At 47.1% G+C, this 27521-nt stretch overlaps 1 protein-coding gene across 1 annotated transcript in view; it reads left to right on the forward strand.

Moving 5' to 3' along the window:
* The window catches only part of CCP110 (centriolar coiled-coil protein 110), a 77545-nt gene that overhangs the window by 11856 nt on the left and 38168 nt on the right, over positions 1-27521 (forward strand). Inside the window, 3 exon segments of the mRNA XM_044305090.1 lie at positions 9870-10011; positions 19575-19703; positions 26127-27520. Coding sequence (XP_044161025.1) covers positions 9870-10011; positions 19575-19703; positions 26127-27520 — 1665 coding nt within the window.

The following is a 27521-nucleotide window of genomic DNA, read 5'->3' on the forward strand; positions in this document are numbered from 1 at the left end:
TCTGCATAAAAGCTTTTTCAGAGCTGAGTTTTCACTTCGTGAAAACTCAGATCCGACAGTATATTCTAACACAGAGGCGTTCCCATGGTGATGGGACGCTTCTAGTTAGAATACACTACAAACTGTGTACAAGACTGCCCCCTGCTGCCTGGCAGCACCCGATCTCTTACAGGGGGATATGATAGTACAATTAACCCCATCATATCCCCCTGTAAGAGATCAGGGCTGCCAGGCAGCAGGGGGCAGACCCCCCCCTCCCCAGTTTGAATATCATTGTGCGGCCCCCCCTCCCCTGTTGTTAACTCGTTGGTGGCCAGTGTGCGCACCCCCCTCCCTCCCTCTATTGTTTTAATACATTGGGGCCAGTGTGCGCGCGCCCCCCAACCCCCCCTCCCTCCCTCTATTGTTTTAATACATTGGGGCCAGTGTGCGCGCGCGCCCCAACCCCCCCTCCCTCCCTCTATTGTTTTAATACATTGGGGCCAGTGTGCGCACCCCCCCCCTCCCCAGCCCCCCCCCCGATCATCGGTGGCAGCGGAGTAGAAGATTTTCATACTTACCTGGCTGCTGGCTGCTGCGATGTCTGCGTCCGGCCGGGAGCTCCTCCTACTGGTAAGTGACAGGTCTGTGCGGCGCATTGCTGTCACTTACCAGTAGGAGGAGCTCCCGGCCGGACGCAGACATCGCAGCAGCCAGCAGCCAGGTAAGTATGAAAATCTTCTACTCCGCTGCCACCGATGATGATTACAATGGGGGGAGGGAGGGGGGGGGGGGGTTGGGGGGGTGCGCACACTGGCCCCAATGTATTAAAACAATAGAGGGAGGGAGGGGGGGTTGGGGGGGCACGCGCACAATGGCCCCAATGTATTAAAACAATAGAGGGAGGGAGGGGGGGTTGGGGGGCGCGCGCACACTGGCCCCAATGTATTAAAACAATAGAGGGAGGGAGGGAGGGGGGTGCGCACACTGGCCACCAACGAGTTAACAACAGGGGAGGGGGGGCCCACTGGCCACCAATGAGTTAAAAACAGGGGGGGGGGGGTCTGCCCCCTGCTGCCTGGCAGCACCTGCCAGGCAGCAGGGGGCAGTCATGTACACAGTTTTTTTGTATATTCTAACCTGAAGCGTCTCCATCACCATGGGAACGCCTCTGTGTTAGAATATACTGTCGGAAATGAGTTTCACGATGTAGCTCATATCCGACAGTATATTCTAACATAGAGGCGTTCCCATGGTGATGGGGACGCTACAAGTTAAAATATACCATCGGATTGGAGAAAACTCCAATCCGATGGTATAACAGAACTCCAGACTTTACATTGAAAGTCAATGGGGACGGATCCGTTTGAAATGGCACCATATTGTGTCAACATCAAACTGATCCGTCCCCATTGACTTGCATTGTAATTCAGGACGGATCCGTTTGGCTCCGCACGGCCAGGCGGACACCAAAATGACTTTTTTTTCATGTCCGTGGATCCTCCAAAAATCAAGGAAGACCCACGGACGGAAAAACGGTCACGGATCATGGACCCACGGACCCCGTTTTTGCGGGCCGTGAAAAAAAACTGTCGTGTGCATGAGGCCTTAGACTGTTAGGACATATATGTTCATGCTTTTATAATAACAACTGTGTTTTGCACTGTAAGATCCATATATGATAAGGTACCATCATTTCATGTAAATCAATTTGATGTTCTTAGCATATCCCTATGTTCCATTCATGTGCCCTCACTCGACATGGCGGCTGTGGCGTGTCCGGCAATCTGCGCATGCGCCGCGCTCGTGTGCCGCCGGCCGCTCCGGAGTGACGTGTGTCGCGCAGTAAATGCGTGACTGCCTTCCTCCGGACTGGCGCGGCGTCACCGGATGTGTGGTGGCTTGTGTGTGTGGGGGGCCGAGCGCTGCCAACGACCGCTGTGCGAGAGTACTCAGGTGAGCCTGGGAATTACAATCAAACACAGGCTCAAGAACCAATGAAACACATCCACCTGACCTATTTAGGGATAGCCTTTCCTTCTGCCAACCAGTACCCCTTGAAAAAGCTGTACGCGAAACGTGCGTTGGGGAGTGGACCGGTGGTGTTGCTGCACGATATACTTAAATCAATTGGTCAGTATTTTTTCCATCATATGCTGAATTTAATCCTGATTATCGTTATTGCCTTAGCTTTGACAAATTTGGTGTATATCTCACACCAACTTTGTGGCAAATTTAGATATATATGCATGTGGATATTATTGTGGTATCTAATAGCTATAGCTTATGGATACTATATGTCCTTCAATTGATGACCAATTGGTTATAGTCATGCACTTGCACTTTATATTCAGATATATGTATTGGCAGCTCACCATCGGTCCCTTGGTTTTTAATGTGTATTGTAACCTGTGTGTATTGTTCTATTTGTGACCAGTGCTGATCATGTGTCTTCTTTGTGATTTTCAAATAAATTGTGTTATTTTTGGACTATTGTAGTATATATTTTTTTGAATTAAAGTGTACTTTACTCATCTCACTCCTTTAATCGGTCATATATATTCTAATTAGGGGTGAGCCCGTAATTTTGTTAGGGCTACATATATGTCTTTCAGAACAGAGATAAGGCAGAGGGCGGGTGAGGCAGTGAAGGGTCAAATCCAGAAAACAGGCAGAAGTCAGTACAAGTGCAGATAAACGTAGACCAGCACACCGTTGAGGACTATAGCGGAGTAGAACCTTTTGCTATACGCTTTAAAGATCTAGAGGAAGCATGCATGTGCACCCTACGTGCACTAAGAGGCGCTGCTGGCGAAGAAGGAAAACGCGGCCTGCAAGTAGGAACAGGCAGACTTCTCAAGCGGCCTGCAGGAGGAGGGAGAGGAAGGTCGGCAGATCTGAGCCACAGGTGTGGGGGGAGAGTAAGGGGGCAGAACAGCTCCCCCTGGTGGGTACAGGCCACAGTCATAACAAGAAGTGATGCCAGCTTCTTGTGCCCAGAACCTGAATATGATGCGGGGTACCACCCTGTGTATGCTGGCAGGGTGAGATCAGTGGCCCAAATTAATTTCACCCTTTCAATCACAGTCTTCTGTTCCAGTCATTTCCGGTTTTTTTTCACGATTTGAACTGGTTTTACACCAGGACAGCTCAGCGCAACTTATTTTTCTGCTGGTGAAAAGAAAACACAAAAACCAGAAATTATGCGAATAAGGCCTCTTTCACACGACCGTATGGCTTTTTCAGTGTTTTGCGGTCTGTTTTTCCGTTTTTTGTTTCTATTGTGTTAACGTTTCTGTTTTGTTTTTCCGTTCCGTTTTTCCGTATGGCATATACAGTATACAGTAATTACATCGAAAAAATCGGGCTGGGCATAAAATTTTCAATAGATGGTTCTGCAAAAACGGAACGGATACGGAAGACATATGGATGCATTTACGTATGTGTTTCTGTTTTATTTTTTGCGGACCCATTGACTTAAATGGAGCCACGGAACGTGATTTGCGGGCAATAATAGGATATGTTCTATCTTTCAATGGAACAGAAAAACGGAAACAGGATGCATGCGGAGTACATTTTTTTTTTGCGGAACCATTCAAATGAATGGTTCCGTATACGAAATGCAAAAAACGGTCCGCAAACGGGAAAAAAAAACGTTGTGTGAAAGAGGCCTAAGGCCTCTTGCACACGGCCATATGGCTTTTTCAGTATTTTGTGGTCCGCAAAAAATACGGATGACGTCCGTGTGCATTCCGTTTTTTGCGGAACGGAACAGCTGGCCCCTGATAGAACAGTCCTATCCTTGTCCGTTATGCGTACAATAATAGGACATGTTCTATCTTTGAACGGAACGGACATATGGAAACGGAGTACCTTCCGTTTTTTTTGCGGATCCATTGAAATGAATGGTTCTGTATACGGAACGCAAAAAATGAAACGGAAAAAAAAATGTTCGTGTGCAAGAGGCCTAAGAAACCGACGGACAAGAAACCAACTTTAGCGCCTGTTCGATTCGTACAATTTTACGTAGTAAATGCTGACCACAAGGTACTTTGTTATATTTTTAAGGCCTGCACTTGCGTTGTCCGGATCCGGCGTGTACTCCACTTGACGGAATTACACGCCGGATCCGGAAAAACGCAAGTGTGCTGAAAGCATTTGAAGACGGATCCGTCTTCAAAATGCTTTCAGTGTTACTATGGCAGCCAGGACGCTATTAAAGTCCTGGTTGCCATAGTAGGAGCGGGGAGCGGTATACTTACAGTCCGCGTGGCTCCCGGGGCGCTCCAGAATGACGTCAGAGCGCCCCATGCGCATGGATGACGTGCCATGCGATTACGTCATCCATGCGCCTGGGGCGCCCTGACGTCACTCTGGAGTGCCCCGGGAGCCGCACGGACGGTAAGTATGCTGCTCCCCGCCTACACTTTACCATGGCTGCCAGGACTTTAGCGTCCCGGCAGCCATGGTAACCATTGAGAAAAAGCTAAACGTCGGATCCGGCAATGCGCCGAAACGACGTTTAGCTTAAGGCCGGATCCGGATCAATGCCTTTCAATGGGCATTAATTCCGGATCCGGCCTCGCGGCAAGTGTTCAGGATTTTTGGCCGGAGCAAAAAGCGCAGCATGCTGCGGTATTTTCTCCGGACAAAAAACGTTCCGTTCCGGAACTGAAGACATCCTGATGCATCCTGAACGGATTTCTCTCCATTCAGAATGCATTAGGATAAAACTGATCAGGATTTTTCCGGCATAGAGCCCCGACGACGGAACTCTATGCCGGAAGACAAGAACGCAGTGTGAAAGAGCCCTAAGAAAAATAACTTTATTTCATGTACATTCATTGTAACAATGCGGGAATAATAAGGCAGGTAATTGTAAGCTTGTGTCTGTGACACTGAACAGAACATTTTATTTCCCCCTTTGTATTTTAAATTTATGTCAATTTCAATAAAATACAAATTGACAAGAAACCGGTCACAATTCAAGTGAATGTGGGAGAGCTGCAGTACCAGGCAGCTCCTCTGAACAAGGGTGGCGCTGTTCTTCAAGCAGACTCATCCCAGAAAGCTCAGACATATTGATGACTTATCCTGAGATGAGGCCATCATTATCAAACTCCTGGATAACCCCTTTAATTTCAGAACCCCTTAAAGGGGTTGTCAATTACAAGTGATGACCTATCATCAGGATGGGGGGGGGGGGGTCCAACACTCTGCAGCCCCACTGATCAGTTGTACTGCACAGCGCCATCTATAGTGTAATGGAGGGTGCTGGGTACTGCAGCGCTGCGCCTATTCTGTGTCACCCACTACACCCCCTCCTGAGTATAGGCCATCAATATAAAAGTCCCCCCCAAAAAAAACTTTGGCTCCTCAACCGCTAGGTTTAAATATAGCCTTATCATGCATGGCCTCCCTTCTGCGCTGTGAGAAACGCATCATCTGTATGACCGCTCTACTGCCGCCACCAGAAGCTCCGCCCACCCGGAAGAGTTTCTGAGGAGGTGGGCGGGCTTAGAAGGTTCTTCTCTAACGTTAATTCTCTTGCCCCGCCCCCTAGAGGGCGGGGTTTCGGGAGGGGACAGCGCGGCCGTTGCCAGGGGAAGCTGTTGCCGCCAGAGCCGTGAGATATGGCGGCGAGGAGGGGCTGAGCTGTCATCTGTGCGGGCTTTGTTAGGCGACTAACGGCCGGAAGGAGCTGAGGACATGAAGTGACCGCCGGAGAGGTAGGTACCGCAGAGCACGGGGCTGCACCATGTATTCCAGCCATAGGGCGCCTCTATACAGTATGGAGGTCTGTACTGTACAGGCAGTGGACACTATAGGGTGGTATACTGCAGAACCGTGTGGTGGTTCTCTGACGCAGACTCTAATGGTCTGACAACCTCTTGGAGCCATAGCTTTAGGTCCCAGTTATATATGGATGAGGCTCTCTATCAGATATTACCGCCATGACGTTTATCGCCAGCGCCAAACTTAGGGTATGGCTCAGTGTGGGATGATGAGGGTTTACCTGCGCCACTACTCTTCCCATCAGATATTGTGGCATCCCTCGTTATCGGCACACTCGCATTGATTTTAGGTTGTATGACGTTGGGCGCCTCTGCCATGTTGGCGCACAGCTGCATACCTCATCCCCAAAAATATGATACCGCCATGCTTTCCTATTGGTTGCCCTTGTAAAGAATAGTATCGTCGACGGCGCTCTGCCATATTGCAAAAGGAAAAAAAATGTAATATTTATATTTTTACATCTGTCTTTCCTGGTGCATACCCCAGTACCAGTCCCTTTTAGGGTACATGCACACGTTCAGGATTCATGTGCGGAGAATCCGCACTTAAATCCGCAGGTGTTCGCAGACAAATATGTGCGGTCAATCCGCATTAATTGATGTGGATTTGCATGCGGATTCGGTGCGGATTTCACTAAGTGAATGAAGAAAATCCGGTCAGGAAAAATAAAATAAATTGACATGCTGCGGATTTTAAAATCCGCGCGGAAAAAATCCGCATCATGTGCATTGAGAATTTCAAATTCTCATAGAATGCAATGTACATGACCTACAGTGCGGATTTTCCGCGTGCAATCCTGATCGTGAGCATGTAGCCTAAAGGGGTTCTTCGGGCATTTTGTCTAATTAGTGCATGGTTAGTGTTGAGTGAACTTGTGTTTTAAGTTCGGCGTCTAAAGTTCGGGTTATTGAAGAATCTCGTTATGGATTCCGCTACCACGGACCATAACGGAATTTAGAATCCATAACCGGATACTTCGATAACCCGAAGACGAACCTTCGATAACCTTTAGACGCCGAACTTAAAACACAAGTTAGCTCAACACCTTGCATGGTACTAACCTGTGGAGGGAAGATGTTTTGCGTAGTACTTACCCTCTGTCGCTCCCCCTGTCCCCTCTGCATCGGCGCATGCTGCAGGCTCAACCCTACCTGACGTGGCTGCTTATTTTCTTGTTCAGCAGCATTAGGGCCCATGCACACTGTTTTTTTTAACTTTAACTTTTTTTTTTTTTTGCAGAACCATTCATTTCAATAGGTCCACAAAAAAAACCCGGAAGTTACTTAGTGTGTGTTCCATTTCCGTAAGAATAGAACATGTCCTATTATTGTCTGCATTACGGACAAGGATAGGACTGTTCTATTAGGGGCCAGCTGTTCCGTTCCGCAAAAAACGGAATGCACACAGTTTTTGCGGACCACAAAATACTGAAAGAGCCATATGGCCGTGTGCAAGAGGCCTTAGGCCTCTTAAGCACAACGTTTTGCACACAGACGTCATCCGTGTTTTGCAGACCTCAAAATACATACGGTCGTGTGCATGAGCCCTTCTAGTAAAAAGAAGGGCCACGTCCAGTCCGGATCCGGATGGAAGAGCCCACAGCGAGGGAGGGCTAAGTACTGTGTATAAACGTCTTCCCCTCCGCAGGTTAGTACCTACTCGCTAATTAGAATGCCCAGAGATCCCCTTTAAGGGTCCATTCACACGTCCGTATGTGTTTTATGGATCTGCAAAACACGGACACCGGCAATGTGCGTTCCGCATTTTGCAGACCGCACATGGCTGGCACTCTCAGAGAAAATGCCTTTTCTTGTCCGAAATTGCGGACAAGAATAGGACATGTTCTATTTTTTGGGGCGGAACTGAAGTGCGGATGCGGACAGCACATTCCGGCCCCATTGAAAATGAATGGGTCCGCACCTGTTCCGCAACATTGCGTAATAGATGCGGACCCATTTTGCGGACGTGTGAATGGACCCTAATTCTGCCGCTCTTGATGTAATAGATGGGACCCCCTTGTAGAAACCCATGGTCCTCCAGACGTAGAAAGCTTCTCACGTGTCCGTGGTTGTCGTAGGTGGGGGTCCTGTGCTGTCCACGCGCTGACCCATCTTCTCTCCTTCTTGTGAGGGCCCTTTCACTCCAGCGTTATCAATCAGTATTATAGGAGCAGAACAGTGAGGATGATGGAAACTGACACGAGCAGAGCCAAACAGATGCCATTGATTTTAATGGTATCCTTATTTTTTTTTGTGTGGAGAAAAAACGTCCTGCATGCAGTGGTAGAGACGTGTACTCTCCACCAGTCTTGTGTGAACTACAGGTCACCTTACGACTATCGCGATCTTCTAACCGTGTTACTTAGGATGAGTAGAATGTACGTTAAAGGGGAGCCCAGCGCTCGGCTATTTCCATCAGTCCTGTAGAGAATCGACGCAACATCAGCGCTCCTGCGTGTTAGAAATCTATAGCATGTAGCGTATTTAACCCCTTACAGTATAGATTCTGGTATATGTGGACGTACCCAAAGTGGATGTGGCTCTTGCTGATCTATGGGGGTGCCAAGAGTCGGACACATTTTTAAAGAACCATAAAATTCCTCTAGGTCGGGGTCACACGTAGTTGATTAGCTGCGGATTTGCCATCGCGGATTATTGAGCAGCTTGTACCGTACCAGCAAAGTGGATGAAAATTTCTGAATTCTTATCCAGATTCCACATGCTGCATAAAAAAAAAAAACGCAGCAGAAAAACTGCGGCATGGTGGATATATGCAGCGTATTTCTCCTGCGGATTTCACCCTTTGCAATAGAGAGGGTGAAAATCGATTGCTTTTCTGCAGTAAAAGCTGCGGATTTCTCCGCTGAATTTTCAGTCACTTATGAGCTCAGCCTTAATAACGCGGGTGCATAAGGCTAGTTTCACACTAGCGTTCGTCGGTCCGCTCGTGAGCTCCGTTTGAAGGAGCTCACGAGCGGACCCGAACGCCTCCGTCCAGCCCTGATGCAGTCTGAATGGAGCGGATCCGCTCAGACTGCATCAGTCTGGCGGCGTTCAGCCTCCGCTCGCCTCCGCACGGACAGGCGGACAGCTGAACGCTGCTTGCAGCGTTCAGCTGTCCGCCTGGCCGTGTGGAGGCGTGCGGATCCGTCCAGACTTACAATGTAAGTCAATGGGAACGGATCCGCTTGAAGAGGTCACCATATGGCTCAATCTTCAAGCGGATCCGTCCCCCATTGACTTTACATTGAAAGTCTGAACGGATCCGCTCAGGCTACTTGCGCACTTAGAAATTTTTCTAAGTTATTAATGCAGACGGATCCGTACTGAACGGAGCCTCCGTCTGCATTAATATGATCGGATCCGTTCTGAACGGATCCGATCAAGCGCTAGTGTGAAAGTAGCCTTAGAAGGACTGCATGTGGCTGCTACTCGGGGACAGTAAATGGCTGCAGTGGTCCACGTGATCAGGGACCAGGCGTCATCTCTTCTGGTCCACCGGGGACTGGAAACAGCGAGGCGTGCTGCAACCGAATGGCTTTCAGGGGAGTTTTCTTATTTTTAAAACTTATTCTCGGCGGTCAGTAACTTTTTTTGGGGGTTCAGAGAACCCCTTGTCTCCTGTGTAGAGGGAACAGATAACCTGGGCCCCCACGTTAACTCGGCTGGGCCCCTACCGCTTTTGCACACGACCGTGATTTGAAATGTGAGCACTTTGCTGGTACAGTTGTTTTGTTGCGACCTGAGGTTTTGTTATGCTGTTTACTGACCCTTTATAGCGTACGCAGCTTTCAGATGAGTAAAATACGAGCCCTGCTAAGGACTCAGACAAGTACACCTATCATTATCCTGCCATTATGATGGGTGTTATTGTGTCTGTATCTTGTAAGTGTTTGGCCTCCGGGGTATTTGGATGCGGTTCTCCATAGGGACGCTCTGAGCGTACACAAACTGTGCGAGATACAATTGTAAGCCAGTCTTGGAAAAATAGACAGGAATCTGAACAATCGACCACTGAAACAGCAAGCCATTTTTATTTATTATTATCTTTTGAATCCATTTCATGTTATTAACTAATTGCTGTCCGTCTTACAGAACAATGGAGCCGTATGAAGAATTCTACAAGAAGCAGTTTGCCAGATTACAAGGGCAGGCGATTTCCACCCAGCCCGCCGCTGCCGATTCGCAGAGGGTGTCCGTCATTCAGTTTCACGGTGTTGCGGTCCTCTCTCCCTTGGTAAGTGATCGGTTTATGTCATCATAGATTATTCACTAGAGATAATTAATCCTGATTTATGATTTTAATGTCCCACCTTGTGACTTCAGGGCTGGGTTGTGTTTGCATCCCTGACCTGAATTTGTACAGTGTGTCAGCGAGACGGTGAGGCCGTTTTTGCTTCTGGACTCAATCGTGGACTATTTGTCTTCCTTAGTATAGAGACATTGTATGTCTATAGGCCGTATCTAGCACCGTAAAGGCTGCGCGGACACGTCCTGTGGACAAAAGTGGCGCTATTTTTAGGGTAAAAACGTACAGTTTTATTTCATGCTGTAACCTCCCTTTAAAGGGATTTTCCGACAGTTGCCATTTATCACCTCCCACCGCTCAGGCACTAGAATAGAGGTCCTGAACCCCACTTTCCTAGTGACTGCACAAGCATAGTGAGGAAGAGCGTGAATGGCGCGGCGGTCAAACATCCACCCTGCTACACAATTCAAAATTTACGAGACTAATTGAAATAGCCAGTGCTGTACTATGCTACATTCTTAAATCTTAGGGGGCTCAAGACGTTTTTGTGGTCAGCAAATTGCGGATCCGCAAAACACGGATACTGGCCGAGAGCCTGGCGACATTTTTTTACTCCTTCACAAACGTTCTATCCTTTTCTGCAAACCGGACAAGAATAGGACATGTTCTATTTTTTTTTGCAGACCTTGCGGATGCAGACAGAACACGGGTGTTCTATCCGCTACTTTTTCTGCCCTATTGAGATGAATAGGTCCACATCTGATCCGCAAAAAATGGATTGGATGCCAACGAAAACTACGGCCGTGTCTATTAGTTCTTAGAGTTTGAATAGAGCAGCAGTGGCAGGGCGCATGCTTGCCGGCTGCTCCTCTGCACTGTGATCCTGTAGTGACAGGGAACGTAGGGCTCAGGACCCCCATTCTAGTGATAATAGAGGTCCCAGCAACAAGACATTTTGTTGTAACGTGCTTAAAATTTTTTAATTTATATTTTTTTTTGTGTATATCCTTTAATAGATTGCTATCCTATAACACTGATTATTTTGATATAAAATGAGCAGGGAAGCATTATCCCCCCCCCCCCCCCCTCTCCCGCTTAGGCCTAGTTCACACAAAAGTTTTTTTGTGTTCCGTATACGGAACCATTCATTTCAATGGTTCAGCAAAAAAAAAACGGAATGTACTCCGTATGCATTCCGTTTCCGTATTTCCGTTGAAAGATAGAACATGTCCTATTATTGCCCGCAAATCACGTTCCGTGGCTCCATTAAAGTCAATGGATGTCCGCAAAAAAAAATGGAACACATACGGAAATGCATCTGTATGTCTTCCGTATCCGTTCCGTTTTTTCTGAACCATCTATTGAAAATGTTATGCCCAGCCCAATTTTTTCTATGTAATTACTGTATACTGTACATGGCATACGGAAAAACGTGTGAACTAGGCCTTACTTGCATGCTCGTGTAGGCCAAGCATACATGTGTACTCGTTTAAGCCACTGTCATGCACCTCTGGCAGAGGAATATCACCCTTGAGAACAAAAATGAGACTTTTTGAAATCCAGGTGCCCAATCCTACTTTTCCCCCCAACATCTGCTGTCGGAGAACTATCGGTGTACCCCCCCCATATAAACGTTAGCCAGTGAGATGATCACGCTGACATCAACAGGTTTGGACGACCTTTATCTTTTGTGTATGGTCACCTTTAGATCCTTTGTCATTAGTAGCATCAGTGTTTGCTTCCGTCTTCTCGCCCAACATTGGCAAGGCATTAGGCTTGGGTCCAATTCCACCAAATTCTGTGAGATCTGGGCACAAATTCCTTATGCCTCTGGCAGGGCTGGCCAAATCCCCGAAGACCTATATCTAGTGCGCTTAGACATTTGTTGCTGGTGCAGTATTTTCTGCACCCCCAGAGCACGTAAAGGTGAGGAGCTTCTACCTGTCCATGGGGTAACACATCCTACACTATTCATTCTTATCCTCTGTAATCCTTTAATCTCGGGCCCTTTATCTCCAGCCGTGAAGATACTGATCACAGTCATTACCAGGATTACCTCTCCAATCTGCTCTCGCTCTTTGCACTGTCGAGAGCGTCTCGAATTCCTGGGTGAGGAGAACGTACAACTATTTCTTGAAGAATTCTAATAATGTTTAATTGTTGGTCACGTTCCTCGATAAGATCAGAGTATTTGACATTGTTCTCATGTATAACCCACAGGTAGACGTGACATGGCATCTTGTTCATGCCGTGTTAGAACAATAGGTCTTGTACAAGAGTAGGATATGTGTGTATGTTCCATAGACCACGTGACTGCTGTGGCGCCCCTAGAGTGCAGGACCAAATTTATTCTAAAAATTAGGATAATGGTGGGAAAATCGCACTTCCTGAAGTTAAGGTAAGCTGTTTTTTCTGGTTTGACAGTGCCCATCAACACTCTGTGAAAGAACCTCTGCCATCCTCTTGACTGCCCCGACCTGGCTTTAAAGTGGTCTGCTAGGTTTTTAATATTGATGACCTAGCCTCAGGATTTGTCATCAGTGCCTGATCGGTGAGGGTCCGGCATCCCCGCTGATCAGCTGTTTGAATCCTAGGAAAAGGTTGCAGCACTCGTATCTCTTTAAACAGCGGATCGGCTAAGGTGCAGGAGTCGAACCCCTTACGATCTGATAACGGTGACCTGTCCAGAGGAAAGGCCATTAATACTGTATCTAAATCTTAGACAACCCCTTGAACCTGATGCGTTCACCTAACCACCACAAGCCCAGATAAGCTGGATGCAGATCTGAACGCTATATGGTATATTATTGCTAACTGTTGTAGGAAGGCGCAAGGGACAGTCTTTGACGGAAGGTATGTGTCACCAAGGTTCCTGGCCTCGGTGGAAGTAAGGGCTGTTTCACGTGAGCGAGTCTATTACGGGAATCGCGCTCCGTTTGTGTGTGCGTGATCCTCCGCTCTGGACTTGCAGGAGCTGCACGGCATTATCATGATTTATAATGCTATGTGTCTCTGCTTGGCCTTTTTTCCACAGAATCATAGTGACTAAATCATGATAATGCCGTGCGCTCCTGCAAGTCCAGAGCAGAGGATCACACTCGCACACGGAGCGTGATTCCCGCAATGGACTCGCTCGTGTGAAACAGCCCTAAAGCCCCTTTCACACGGGGCGAGTATTCCGCGCGGGTGCAATGCACCCGCACTGAATCCTGACCCATTCATTTCTATAGGGGTGTTCGCATGAGCGGTGATTTTCACGCCTCATTTATGCGTTGCGTGAAAATCGCAGCATGCTCCTCTTTGTGCGTTGCGGTGCCATAATCCACGCAACGCAGGCCCCATAGAAGTGAATGGGGTTGCGTGAAAATCGCTAGCATCCTCAAGCAAGTGTGGATGCGGTGCGATTTTCACGCACGGTTGCTAGGAGACTATCGGGATGGAGACCTGATCATTATTATTTTCCCTTATAACATGGTTATAAGGGAAAATAATAGCATTCTGAATACAGAATGCATAGTAAAATAGCGCTGGAAGGGTTAAAATAATAATAATAATAATTTAACTCTCCTTAATCCACTTGCTCGCGTAGCCGGCATCTCCTTCTGACTTGATCTTAGCTTTTTGTAGCAACAAGGACCTTTGGTGACGTCACAGTCATCACATGATCTTTTATCTTTGCTACAAAAAGCTAAGATGAAGACAGAAGGAGATGCCGGGCAGAGCGAGCAAGTGGACTAAGGTGAGTTAAATTTTATTTTTTTTTTTTAACCCCTCCAGCGCTATTTTACTATGCATTCTGTATTCAGAATGGTATTATTTTCCCTTATAACCATGTTATAAGGGAAAATAATACAATCTACAGAACACCGATCCCAAGCCTGAACTTCTGTGAAGAAGTTCAGGTTTGGGTACCAAACATGCGCGATTTTTCTCACGCGAGTGCAAAACGCATGACAATGTTTTGCACTCGCGCGGAAAAATCGCGGGTGTTTCCGCAACGGCCGTGTGAAAGAGGCCTAAGAGTCAGTTTTCAGGTGTCAGCAGCAGTTGCTGTTTGACACCTTGCTATTTAGTATAGCTGATTCGGGACGGCTCTTACTGGGAGTAGTCAAAGTGCTGAGTGGGTGAGTGTCAGCTGGTGGTAATTACCTCTCTCTGACAATCGCTGGATTGGGATCTGAGCCGTGTGCTAGGCTGGAGGTCTGCTCTGTCCTGAGCAATGCCGATCGGGTGTGAACTAACAGCTAGGATAACAGGTGACTCTTTTGCTGTGTGAACGAACACCAAAACTGCAAATGGCCTGTCGTACTGTTTTGTTGCCATAAGTGTAAATAAAACACTGAAGTTTTTGAATTACAAACTGGTCTTTGCGTCTATGCTGCGTCTGCTTGTCCTGTCTACCAGAGCGAGTCCCCACACTGTTCATACGTTAGGAGCTGGAAAAACTGGCTTTTTACTTGCAAAATGCTGACCTTTTATTTCCCCTGAGTGAACTGGGATTACCACCATTGTGTGACGATGTTTGCAGGAATTTAGAATGGTTGTGTAGTATTATACAGAGAGAACATGCATTCTTGAGAAGTCACCGATCTGTCTGAGAGATTGTTCTAGGCTTCTATTAGACGAGTAAATCATCCTGGCGATTGTCGAGAGGGAAGCGTTCCTTCCTGGCGATCTCCTCCAGAGTATGGGGAGTAGCGATCGCTAGTACCATCACACGCCCCCATACTGATTCAATATTTACCAGCGGCACGATGATTTTTAAACCTCCTGAAAGATTCCAATCGCCCAATGGATGAGCGGCAGTATTATACCACCAGTTCATCGCTAAAGAACGTTCATATGAACGCTTGTTAGCGATTATCTGCGCGTCTAGACATTCTAGCATTTGTGCAGGGTGGTGAAGTGCAGATGGGCACCTGTAAAACAAGAGAACGCTCTATGAGGGCTTCTCTCTCCTCCTTCTAGTGATCAGTGAGGGTCTCGGCACTCAGACCCCCGTGATCCAAACCTTTGACATGTCAAAATTTATATATTTTTTTTTTCCAAAGTACAAGGAAACTTTAGTCCTCATGATAACGCTGTGGAATATGATATTGGTAAAATTATAATGGGGAACAAACCTACCCAATGCTAATAAGAATTGATCCTAATGCCCAGGCCCTAAACTGTGGAGCCATTGGTACTATGTGTGCCGCCATATGGGGCACAGTACTGCATTGTATACGGAATAGCTCCGTATTGCGATCACCTGATTCTTTTCTGTCTGATTTCTACAGCATGTACCGTGCAGTCTAGTAACTTTGTCTCAGGAGGATTTTTTGCTTATTTTTTTTTTTTTGTCATTGTCCCCTGGCATTTCAGTGTTGATCAGATCTATTCATGTTGGTTTGGTTCTTGTAATTGGAGCTGGAAACCATTGAGTATGCGCAGTAACTGGTTTCCATAACTCCCATTGACTGATAGCATTGTTAGTGCTGCATAGCTGGCATTGATTTCATCCGAGTGGATGGATGGTGGTGTCCAGGACGCACGTTAGCCACTTGCCTGCCCCGACATGGATGGGGTGTCAACTGTAAAGCTGGCCCGCCTGGCCGTATACATTAGATGTGTATCGCCTGAACCTGCTGGTTTTAGAGGGTTTGGACAGTAAGGGACATAAGAATCGGGCATGTTGGATCTCAACTGCCTGATCTTTTTGTTAGTGATGAGATAAGCCACTGCCAGTGGAATACAGCAGTGGCTTTCCCTTCTCTCCCATTCACTCCCTATGCATGCTTGGCCAGGCTGAGCATGCGTAAGTATGGGAGGATCATGACAGATAGCAGTCAGCCCAGTGTATATGGCCGGTTAAAGGTCCCAGGGCCCGTCCCTGCAGTATTTACTACCTGCGGTCAGGCTGTGACATGTAATTAGGGATAATCTGACCTTTCCACCCCAGTGACAGCTACCATTGTGCGTACTATGTCATTAAGCATATTGTTCAGGTAAAATGCCCTTCATTGTGGAGAAGGATTACTCTTATCTTGACTGATGGTTTATTTTCCACTTCTAGTAGGAGTGCCATCTAGGAGTGACGCGTCTGCGGGGCATTTCTCTGCAGCCCGGCTGATGGAAACAACATAGAGGACTGTGTGCATTTCCCTATAGGTTATTTAAAGGGGCATTCTAGTTAAATGGTCACTAACTATCTACACAACTCAATACTACAAGCGACCACAAGTAACTTTGTAATATGTTTTATCAGTGAGAAATGTCTAGTTCTTATGTTATCACCTGTTTATCTCAACCCCCTTGGTTATTGCTTTTGTCTTTGAAAAATTACATAATCCCGTCCTAAACGGATCAGGAGGACCATATTACACATGTCAATGGAAGTCTATACAGAGGGGAGCGGGGAGGAGTGAGACAGGGAGAGGGATTAAGTTAACCCCATATCGCTATGGACAGTGGATAACGTAATATTAGCGGTATACCCCTTTAAATTGGCCATATATCTTGGATAACTGTCTTTCAGACCATAGCTATTTCTTTCGCCACCTTCCTCTACACATGCATGCTCGGCTCGGCTCGCATGTGTACTCAATGGGTAGAGGGCAGTAAGCAGCTGCCAGACAGGGCAATGGCTTCTCTCCTGTAAGAACAAAGGATCGGGCATGCTGAGCTCCAGTATGACCAGTCATTTTTCCCCCTCCTATCTAAAGCATAATGGGTGGTCAGCAGTACTGATGATTTTTAGGTTTTTCAGTTTGGCCCTTATATATTCCATTCTCAGACTGGGTTATTCCTATTAAAAGGGTTTTTCCACTCTCAGACATTATGGGCCACTCCACAGAATGTTTGGAAAGATACAGGTCCCACCCTTGAGACCCAGATCATCTATAGAACGGGGGTCTCCTGACATCGCCCCACCTAGATGTGTAGCCCAGCTACCTATGGACTCTGCTTCCAAATGTGATGGGGGGCCCCTGTTCTAAAAGATGGGCGCAGGTCCGAGTGGTGAGGATGTGACATGAATGTCTAATCCAGACATTATAGGACTGAGCTGCTGCAGGGTTACAAGCTTAGAGCTTTATGGTGCCGGACTATTATGGCGTAGTGCAGATATACTGCAGCTCTTATGTCATAGGTGACAATGGGGGAGGGGGGGGGGGGGAAGGATAATTACACCTTTGTGAACGACGTGTCTTTACTGCCTGTTATGTCCTGAGCAGATCTTCCCTGGCAATAGTACACAAACTGCTGGCCGGCTGTATAGTGCCGTCACCTAGTTGCTCACCGCTGCGTCTGTTTCTATATATATATATATATATATATATTTGTGTCGCTGGGATCCACATTGCTCATAATTTATAGAATGAGGCCCTTATGGATCTTACCGATTGTTGTATGTTCCGTTTGAAAGGTAAGTGATTTTTATTTTTATTTTTTTGTAGATTTGCCAAAGAGTGGTAGGTACTGTCTGTTTTGTAGGTCTGGTGCTTTCTCTGAAATAGTGTATTAGAAAACCAATGCCTCGTATACTCCGGATGCTGGAGTGACAGCCGAGTATTCAGAATATTGGGATTATGCTGTGGAAAATAATCCCTGCATTTTTCCATCTTTGTGTGTGTTTTTCTCACCAGAATATAACAGGACTGATAAATGCTGGAAACCACCAAAACCGGCCGTTCTGGTGAAGACCTCTTATTGCTAGAACATTACATTGATTCCTGGAGGCTACAGTCATTTATCTCTACCTGACATAGGTGCACAGTGTGTGTGTCTCTCTCTCTTATGTCTGTGTGTGTCTCTCTCTCTTATGTCTGTGTGTGTCTCTCTCTCTTATGTCTGTGTGTGTCTCTCTCTCTTATGTCTGTGTGTGTCTCTCTCTCTTATGTCTGTGTGTGTCTCTCTCTCTTATGTCTGTGTGTGTCTCTCTCTCTCGTGTCTGTGTGTGTCTCTCTCTCTTGTGTCTGTGTGTGTGTGTGTGTCTCTCTCTTGTCTGTGTGTCTCTCTCTCTCTCTCTCTCTCTTGTCTGTGTGTCTCTCTCTCTCTCTTGTCTGTGTGTGTCTCTCTCTCTCTCTCTCTTTTGTCTGTGTGTCTCTCTCTCTCTCTTTTGTCTGTGTGTCTCTCTCTCTCTCTCTCTCTCTCACATTTCTGTACCCATCCCCTGCTTACCTCACCTGGGTACCTGTAGTGGCACACTAGTGCGGTCTGTTGTCAGGCAGGGCCCCCCTGTAACCTCACACTGCACCGCTGAATGGGGTTGTTTTGGCTCGTTTCTGACTCATGTAATCGCATCACATCTTAGACCTGCACCAAAGAAATAATCCACTGCGCCGTGCTCTCCTGTGCTGGATTTAGAACTCTACAAGGGCGTGGCTTAGCTGAAAGGGGCGCGGACTCACTGCCTCAAAATTTTGGTGCAAAGTTAGTTATTTCACACTTGCGGCAGAGGATTCCGTCAGGCAGTTCAGTCGCCGGAACTGCCTCCCGAATCCGTCAAAACGTATTGAAAACGATGGCATTTGCCGTATCCTGCATTACCGGATTTTTGGACGGAGATAAAACCGCAGCATGCTGCTGTATTATCTCCGTCCTGAAAAGGCAAAAAGACTGAACTGAAGACATCCTGAACCGATTGCTCTCCATTCAGAATGCATTAGGATAAAACTGATCCGTTCTTTTCCGGTATTAAGCCCCTAGGATGGAGCTCTATGAAGGCCTCTGCACTGTGAATGTTTACATGGTGTGTACCATAAAAACATGGCAACATTTAATTCTTTGTGAGTTATTAGTTTAAAGAGGACCTTTCACCAGAATAAAACTTCTAAACTAACTATACAGACATGTAGAGCGGCGCCCAGGGATCTCCCTGCACTTACTGTTATACCTGGGCGCCGCTCCGTTCTCCGGTATCTTCATAATTAGGCTCCACCCAGTGGAACCTGCCGGCGTCTCATTCTCCCAGGCTGTAGCGCTGGCCAATCGCAGCGTTTAGCTCATAGCCTGAAAGAAAAAAAAAAGCCTCTCAGGCTGAGCTGAGCGCTGTGATTGGCCAGCGCTACAGCCTGGGAGAAGGAGACGCCGGCAGGTTCCCCTGGGTGGAGCCTAACTATGAAGATACCGGAGGCTATACCGGGAGAACGGAGCGGCGCCCGGGGATAACAGTAAGTGCAGGGGGGTCCCTGGGCGCCGCTCTACATGTCTGTATAGTTAGTTTAGAAGTTTTATTCTGGTGAAAGGTCCTATTTAAGCAGACTGTGATTGTCTATTGTTGTGACTTAGATGAAGATCAGATCACATTTTATGACCAATTTGTGCAGAAATCCATATCATTCCAAAGGGTTCACATACTTTGTCTTGCAACTATTTTATACAGCATTTGGCGCATCTATGTACCGTCTATCTACGTTTACGCGGTTGACATTTTCCATGGGAACGGTAAATCTGCTGCAGTGTGTAGTGGTAAAACGGCTGTCAGCGCTCAGGCCTAGTGTTGTTCTTCAGGCTTTGAAAACCGTAATCCGGAATAAAATCAATAAAAAACGTTTTCATTAACTTTTTAGCTCACGGTGGAGAAAAGGCAAGAAATGCAGCAGCATCGGCAGAAGGCCATTGAGGTGAATGAGAAGCGGCTGAGCAGCAGGAAGAAATCCTTACTGAACCGCGTGCAGGAGATCCTGGACACCGTGCAGGTAACGCGTTTACATCTGATTTACATCATCCACCGCACAATGTTATGGTGGTAACTGCAGCAAGGCCATGTGCACCTTCGGACAATAAAAAAATAATAATTGAATCCTGTCATCTGACAGCTCAGATGTAGCTCTTATTTCTTATTTCTGACCTCATAAACACTCATTATAGCTTGATACTTCAAAGAAGAATATGGCTTACATAAGCTTTCATGAGGTCAGGGGATCAGAGTGACAGGATTCAACGAAGACAGTCTGATTTTTAACCCTTGTATCTCAGAAACGGCTGAACATTTTTAGAAGAATTGAAAAATTGATTTTTAGTCCAAAATGAGTAGAATGAAATCATAAATAAATAGCCTTGAAAGGGATTGTGCCCAGGATAACTAACTGATCCCAGAACGAGGGTCCATTCCCCTATACTGATGGAGTGGCAGGTCGGCCATGTGCTGACAATACTCTGCTTCTTCGGGCGGTCCCATAGAGAGTGAATAGAGTGGCAGGGTGCATGCTTGAACGGCCGTTTCATCAGTTTTTGCGGTCGGTGGGACCCCAGCAGTTGGACCCCCACAGATCAGTTAATTGTCCTGTAGATAGAGGATAACTTCAAAACCTGGAATAACCCCTTTAATTGGTGATGCATGCTGCTCTCATAATTGTCGTGAACCTGTGTGTATGACCATAATGTTCATATGTCTCCAATAATTGCCTTCTAACGGGGGCGTGATCACCTGATGGGTCCTCTTTTAGGGGACACCTCAGTTCATCGTGGGCTGGCGCCCTGTATAAATAGTGACTGTTTATTTTGTATTGGGCTGCGTATAAATCCTTTTAACTGAGTGCCAGTTGATTTGGATATCGTCAGTGGGCGCTCTTAGTTGGCCTGTGTAACAGGACCCTTAGGCCCCTTTCACACGAGCGAGTTTGAACTGCTGTGAACGCATTGCACCCGTACTGAATCCGGACCCATTCATTTGAAACACATTGCACTCGCGCGGAAAAAAACGGAACAACTGAACGCAATCGCAGACAAAACTGACTCAACTTGCTTGCAAAATGGTTTCACTGAACGCATCCGGAGCTCATCCGTCACGCTCGTGTTAGAGGCCTTGGACTTGACAGTCTGAAGAGGAGTCGGAGCACAGAAAGAGCACTCTCTCAGCTCCTCCTTCTCCTCCCATGCATAAACCCTCTGCTGATGTGATTGTGGCCTGCTCTACTGAACACACGGATCAGCTGTTATCTGTTCAGAAACCTGGCACTAAGTGTTTAATATTCCTGCAGCGCCTCCACAGGGGACATGAAGTATTGCACAGTGCTCATTCAAACCAATGGATTGTCTGTGTGATACAGGACAGGTCCTCCCAGGCGAAAGGCGCTCGCTCTAACCGCTCTCTTCTCAGGCCAAGAGATGGGGATCCTGAATAGAGGACCCCTTTTATGTATCAAAACCCACAAAAAGCTTTTGTGATGACATCTTTTTATGTATATTGAATTGATTTCTGATTTACCTTGTGATTTTGACATGTGAAGTAAGGTAAACTGTTTTGGCTTCTTTAATTGGCACAATGTAACTTTAGGGATCTGTAATTCCCAGTATGACTCGTAAGCGGTGCCCATCTCCAGAGGTGCAGATGCCTCATAGGGAACGTACTGCATGCAAATGAGCTAAAAATATAATGGTAAACGCAGAATTAATTGATCGGCGCTGGAGAACAGAATGGAAGATACCGGTGGGTCTATGCTTGTCACGGTATTGCCCTGCGCACCCCCGAGGACGTGCTTTAAAGGGGTATTCCCATCTCAGACAATGGGGACATATCGCTAGGTTATGCCCCCCTTTTCTGATAGGTGCAGGTCCCACTGCTGGGACCTGCACCTACAACGAGACCGAAGCGGGGAGCGCTGTGGCTGGAGGACCCCAGATTTCCTTCCTTTCCATCTACCGCCAAGCGCTGCTCCCAAAGAAGTGAATGGGAGTGCACCGCGCATGCGCGGCCCATGCTCCCATTAATTTCTATGGGGCAGACGGCCCCATAGAAATTAATGGAGGGTGGCTGCGCATGCACAGTGCGCCCTCCGTTCATTTTCCGACTCTGTTCTCGTTGTAGGTGCAGGTCCCAGCAGTGGGACCTGCACCTATCAGACAATGGGGGCATATCCTAGCGATAGGCCACCATTGTCTGAGATGGGAAAACCCCTTTAATTTATGATGAGGGTGCGCCCAGAATGATCATACGACATCCTGCAGTGTCCTCTTATCAGACAGTGGGTGGAACACCGTATAAAACGTCATTTGCGCAAAAAAATGGCTGCTAAAAAGTCTCAAACCTAGAAAAATGACATGGGGGCATTATAAATGACCCCCACTGTATTTTCATTGACAGGATTTGGTGCAATAAGTTCCTCCTGAAAATGCAATTGAGCTTATAGCTGGGCTTACGATTCCCCTCATCAGTCGGGTGTGTCCCTATACAGACTGAGACTGTCAGCAATAATTGGACAATGTCAGACTGCGAGTCCGCAGCGCAGCACCCGTCCTGAACTTCCAGCACTGCCGGGATCACATAGCATTATATTGATTTATGATGCTATGTCACCCTTACAGTCTTGGAGTGTATTAGATGACACTGACAGCATTATGTCAGTGTTATCCCATACATTCCAGAACTCTTAAGGGTTATATAGCATCATAAGTCAATATAATGCTATGTGACCCCCGGCAGTGCTGGGAGTTTAGGCCGGAAGCTGCGCTGCGGACTCGCAGCGTTACACGCGCTCGTCTGCAAAGGGCCTAATAGGAACTTATTCATACATTTCTACGAGGAATAACCGAGGTCACAACACAGAATTCTAAGAAAAGGTGCTCAGGAATGAAATACAGGTTAGGGTGCAGGCACACGACCCTATGTATTTTGGGGGCCGCAAAAATCTGTGCTGAATAGTTTATTTTTTTTTTGTATCAGTACTTATCCTTGTCCGCAAAACGCGTTACCGCTGTAGTATTGGACAGAGCCTATGGACAAGAGTGACCTTATTTTTGGATGAAAATCAGACCTTTTTTTCTGATCTGATTAAACACCATAAGATTTTTTTCCATATGGGGCACAAAAAGCACCTGAAAAATCCACAGTCAGTTACATGTAGATTTTGCGGCAGATTTCACCCTATACATTGCAAAGGGTGAAATTCGCCGTCAATGTCTGTGCAGAGTGGTTTTTACACAGCATGTGGATGAGATTTGTTTCATCCACATCCATTTTGCTGCTACTGTAAACATTTTCTTCCCGCAGTTTCATGACAGAAAATCCACAGTGTATATGTCCCGTGTGGACGTACTCTTAAAGGGGTAGTCCCTTCTGGGACACTGATGGCATATCACTAGGATATGTCATCAGTGTCAGATAGAAGCAGGTCCCAGGCCTGGGATCTGCTCCTATCTCCAGAAGGGACCCCTGAAGTGAGCAGGCAGTAGAAGCCAAGTGACCGTCCCTTAGCGGTGAATGGAACTCCCCTCCCATAGCGATGCGCGGTGTGCTCGTCGCACCTGACATTGATGGCAATCCTAGCGATATGCCATCAATGTCCCAGATGGGAATACCTCTTATGGGTGGATTCACACACCGGTTTTTAATACAATTTTTCAGCACTTATGTTTTTAGTGGTGTCATTGCAGATTCTCCCAATTTTATCGGGAAGCACAGCACTGCAGGCATCGCTTTTATTCCCAACAAAAGTGTGGACATTATGGCGGACCCCATTGTAAGTCAGTGGGAGTCAGGCGGTCGTCATCAATCCGTCGGGATCATTCCATTTAATGATGGAAAACATGACGCATATGGGAACAAAGGCTTAGCTTGTTTTTACAGGGAACTGTTTGCTGACTGGTATATAAACTGTCAGCATACACCAGTAACCTGAAGGTCCCGTGGGGCATCGGTGTTGTTGTGTTGTCATACAACATGGCACAGGTATAAATGGGAATGACGGCAAGGATTTATATTTGTAAAGTGCACCAGTCGTTCTTTATGCAGTTTTTTTTAATCGCATTAAGGGAATTAGTAGAGGGCACCTATAGAAATTTTGATCAGTGGCGACTGATTTGCTAAATTGAAGGGGCAGGAGCACTCGGGTGAGCGCTGTTCACCTTCGTTTCTTGTTTAGCCTCCTTCTCGCAGGGGTCTAATCGGTTTCTGAGTCTATACGCCCCCACCCAAACTCCTGAACCAAACCCTCTAATATGAAAACAAATGGGACGTGTTCCTCACTGTATACCAGGGGTACTCAAGTACTTTTTGTAAAGGTCCACCTACCTCGGTATGCCATCGGGGAAGGTCCGAGCTGAAAAAATGTAAGGAGGGACAACGCCAGTGGCCTCTAGAGTGCTGCGGGATTATCTTACAATAAGCCACGCCTCTAATCCTGCCCGATCCCCTTTGTGCCCCCCACACAGTAATGGTTCGCTCTGAGTGTCCCAACACGGTAAGAATGCTGCTCGTTGCCCTGCCCCCCCCCGAGACAGTAATGATGCCTCTCGTTGCCCCCCCCAGACAGTAATGATGCCCCTGGTTGCTCCCATCAATATGATGATGCCACAGTATGAGGCTATAGATACAGTTGAAATCAGCTTTTCTGGCACATACGCTGGATGATTTGCCAATCAGTGATGTGACCAGGCACTAAGCATTTATTAGTGGTGTAGACTGATTAAAACCGGATCCTGGTCACCATCGTGATTTCCTGGTGTTTTGTTCTGATGGCAGACTCCGTCCTGCGGCTCTGACAAGCCTGTTTGTGCCCAGAGCCGTATAGGCGGTTAGTGAAGCGTGGCGGCTTCTAAGACGTGATCTCCCCGTGTGTATACTCCTGCATTGATTGACTTCATAAGAATAGTGAGGAATCCAGCGCTTGCCTCCTGTTTACTATGTCTCTCCTGGTTACCATCACGTGGCTTTGGGAATACACAGTCCATAGACACATGAACAGGCAGCTCTTTGTATGTATGCCCCCTGGAGCCAGGCTACCATTCACCCAGAGCTCGGCAACCGGACCAGTCTGCCCCAGACCTGCGGATGACCGCAACCGAGGATCTGCACCGCTTGGGTGTCAGGAGGTATTATATCTAGAGTGTGCTTTTTGTTCTTCATTGTAATTACAGGATTTGCTGAAAACTTCATTCAATATATTGTTGTAATGTAGTGCTTAGAAAATAGCTCTGATTCCCCCCCCCCCCGCTCTGTCGGATCAGTCTCCCCACCCCCCGCTCTGTCGGATCCGTCTTCCTCCCCCCCCCCCCCCCCCCCCCCCCTGCGCTCTGTCGGATCCGTCCCCCTCCCCGCTCTGTCGGATCCGTCTCCCCACCACCCACCCTCCGGTGTAACCATCGGCCTCACCCTACCCCACTGTCAGATCCATCTCCATCCAAACCCCCACACCCATGCACCCCCTCCCCCCGGTTGTCGGAACCATCTCTATTCATTCAACCCCCCGTGGGATCCATTATTCCAGGACTGCCCCCCCCCCATCCCACTGCTCTGTACCTCTGTCTGATCTATCAGGAGCCCCTTCCCCCCCCTCTTCCCCACCCATCAGATCCATCGCCACCAAACCCGTGTTGGATCCTCCTCTTGGGGACCCCCCTTTCGTCTTTAAGCCTGAACAGTGAGGCACTTTGTGGTGTGGGCCAAGGCTGTCCTTGGATTACATGGATGATCTGAATATTTCCCATGTGGTGTTCCCTATCCGAATCTGTGGTTTGCTAAGGGTACCAGGCCACATTTTGAAAGGGATTGTCTCTAAGAAAGCCCCTCTATATAATGTCATTTTTATGTTTTTTATAAGTGTTGTCCTCTCATAACTGTATTTCTAAATGTAAGCCTACTGGAGATCTACTGATCATTCCAGGCCAAGCTGCTGAACCCTTGCTCAGAAGGCTGTGGGTGACTACCAGCTAGCAGGAGAAATGTAATAGTAGGCTAGAATTCACACAGAGTTTTTTCGACGAGGCTTTGAAGGAAATCTGCCCGCAGGATTTTCAGCCAAGGCCAGAAGTGGATCCTCCAGGAAAGAAGAGTATAAATCCTTTCATCCTTCCTTTTATATTTCCGACTCCTTTCTAATCCACTTCTGGTTTGGCTGGAAATCCTGAAGGCAGATCAGCTTCAAATCCTGTGTGAATTTAGCCTTACACTGTGTTCATTCACATGAATAGCCGAGCATCTAGTACATGGTTTAATCGAGATCTCCAGAACGGGAACCTTGGGCCCTGAGTGGGGACTTCCTGACTCTCTGAGATGTTGGGTGGTTCCTATGTTGATTTGTATGTTATACACATTATGTATTGGTTTTACTCTGCATGTTGTATATTTGCATACCAGTCAGTTCGAAGGAGTCATTTTTCTTTTATTTCCATGTTGAATGCAGGTAAAGACCGTTTCGAGTTTCGAGCCCAATGCAGAGAATCAGAATTTAGATCAAAACTCCCATCTGAAAAACATGAGTGGCTTTGCCATTCTTCCAAATGCACTTCACTTTCCAGTGTTCTCTGCCCAAAATGGGCCTGCAAAGTTTGAGAAATCGGCGGAAGACCTGATTTACAAAAAAGAGCTGAAACTCACGGAGAAAATCACTACTAAGGAATGTAAAGACTGTACGTCTGTGACACAGAACAAAACCCCTACGGCAGACAATGCAAAGGTTGTATCCACAGAGGGCGCCGACGGCTCAGTTCCAGAAACCCCACCATGCGATCTACCACTTACCACCAAGGAGGCTCCAGATCCTTACGTAATGAGCTTACAAAACCTCTTGAAGAAGTCGCGGGAGTACATTGAGCAAAGCAGAAGAAGCATGAAAGGCAGCTCGAAGGGAGCTTCTTCTGAGAGTCATTCGGACAAGGAAAACGATACTATTAAAATTAGTGACTCTATAAAAGAAAAGACCAGACTAGCACATAGAAGTCGAAGCTCCAGCCCTTTGATGGTTGACAAGCCAATGTTAAATAAGTCCAATACCCTGTTACAAGCTGCCTTATCTCAAGGTTCTCCACCAACGTTCTCCAAAGTGGATGTTCCTTCAAGACAGGAAATGTCCTCTGGTGCCGAGAACGATTCTGATGAAGAACTTCGAAGTGGATATTTGCTCGACTATGAAAGTAACATGATTAAAAGCCTTACTGGTTCTTATGCCAAACTACCAAGTCCGGAGCCAAGTTTAAGCCCCAAAATGCACAGAAGGAGACCCAGGCCCTTATCGGCGGGGAACATTGTAATAAACCACCCAGTAAATGCCTATGAGTTAAGCCCTAAAGAAAAAGGTAAAATGATGGACCTGAGCCACCCCGAAACAAATGAAAAAACGCCATTTTCTGACTTTGTGCCAAAAGACGTAGATAAAGTAATCCTATCTTCCATGAAAAGACATTCCTTCAGTGAAAATCTCGACCTCGTCCCGGATTGGAACAGACACTCGAGAAGTAGCTCAAAGATGGACCCTGACAACAGAGTCATTAACTCAAGGACTGTCACTGTCCAGTGCACAAGTCCTTGCTCTGCAAACACACTGGATGGGAGCGTCTTAAGCCACCATGTTGACCTTCCGACCCCAGCGTCGGATAATGTACAGAAGCCATGTGTTCCTTTGGAGATGGTGAAGCGAAATTCACCTGCAGAACTTAATAAGTCTTACGATGTGGAAACCCCATCTCCTATTTTAATGCAAAGCCAGAGTACAACGCAAGCCTCTGACACACCTAACGTGTCCTCCACGAGGGGGCAGTTCACTGAGGACAACCTTGACGTTCAGGTTAAGCGGCGACTG

Source organism: Bufo gargarizans, chromosome 8 (genome assembly GCF_014858855.1).
Source record: "Bufo gargarizans isolate SCDJY-AF-19 chromosome 8, ASM1485885v1, whole genome shotgun sequence".
Taxonomy (NCBI): Eukaryota; Metazoa; Chordata; class Amphibia; order Anura; family Bufonidae; genus Bufo; species Bufo gargarizans.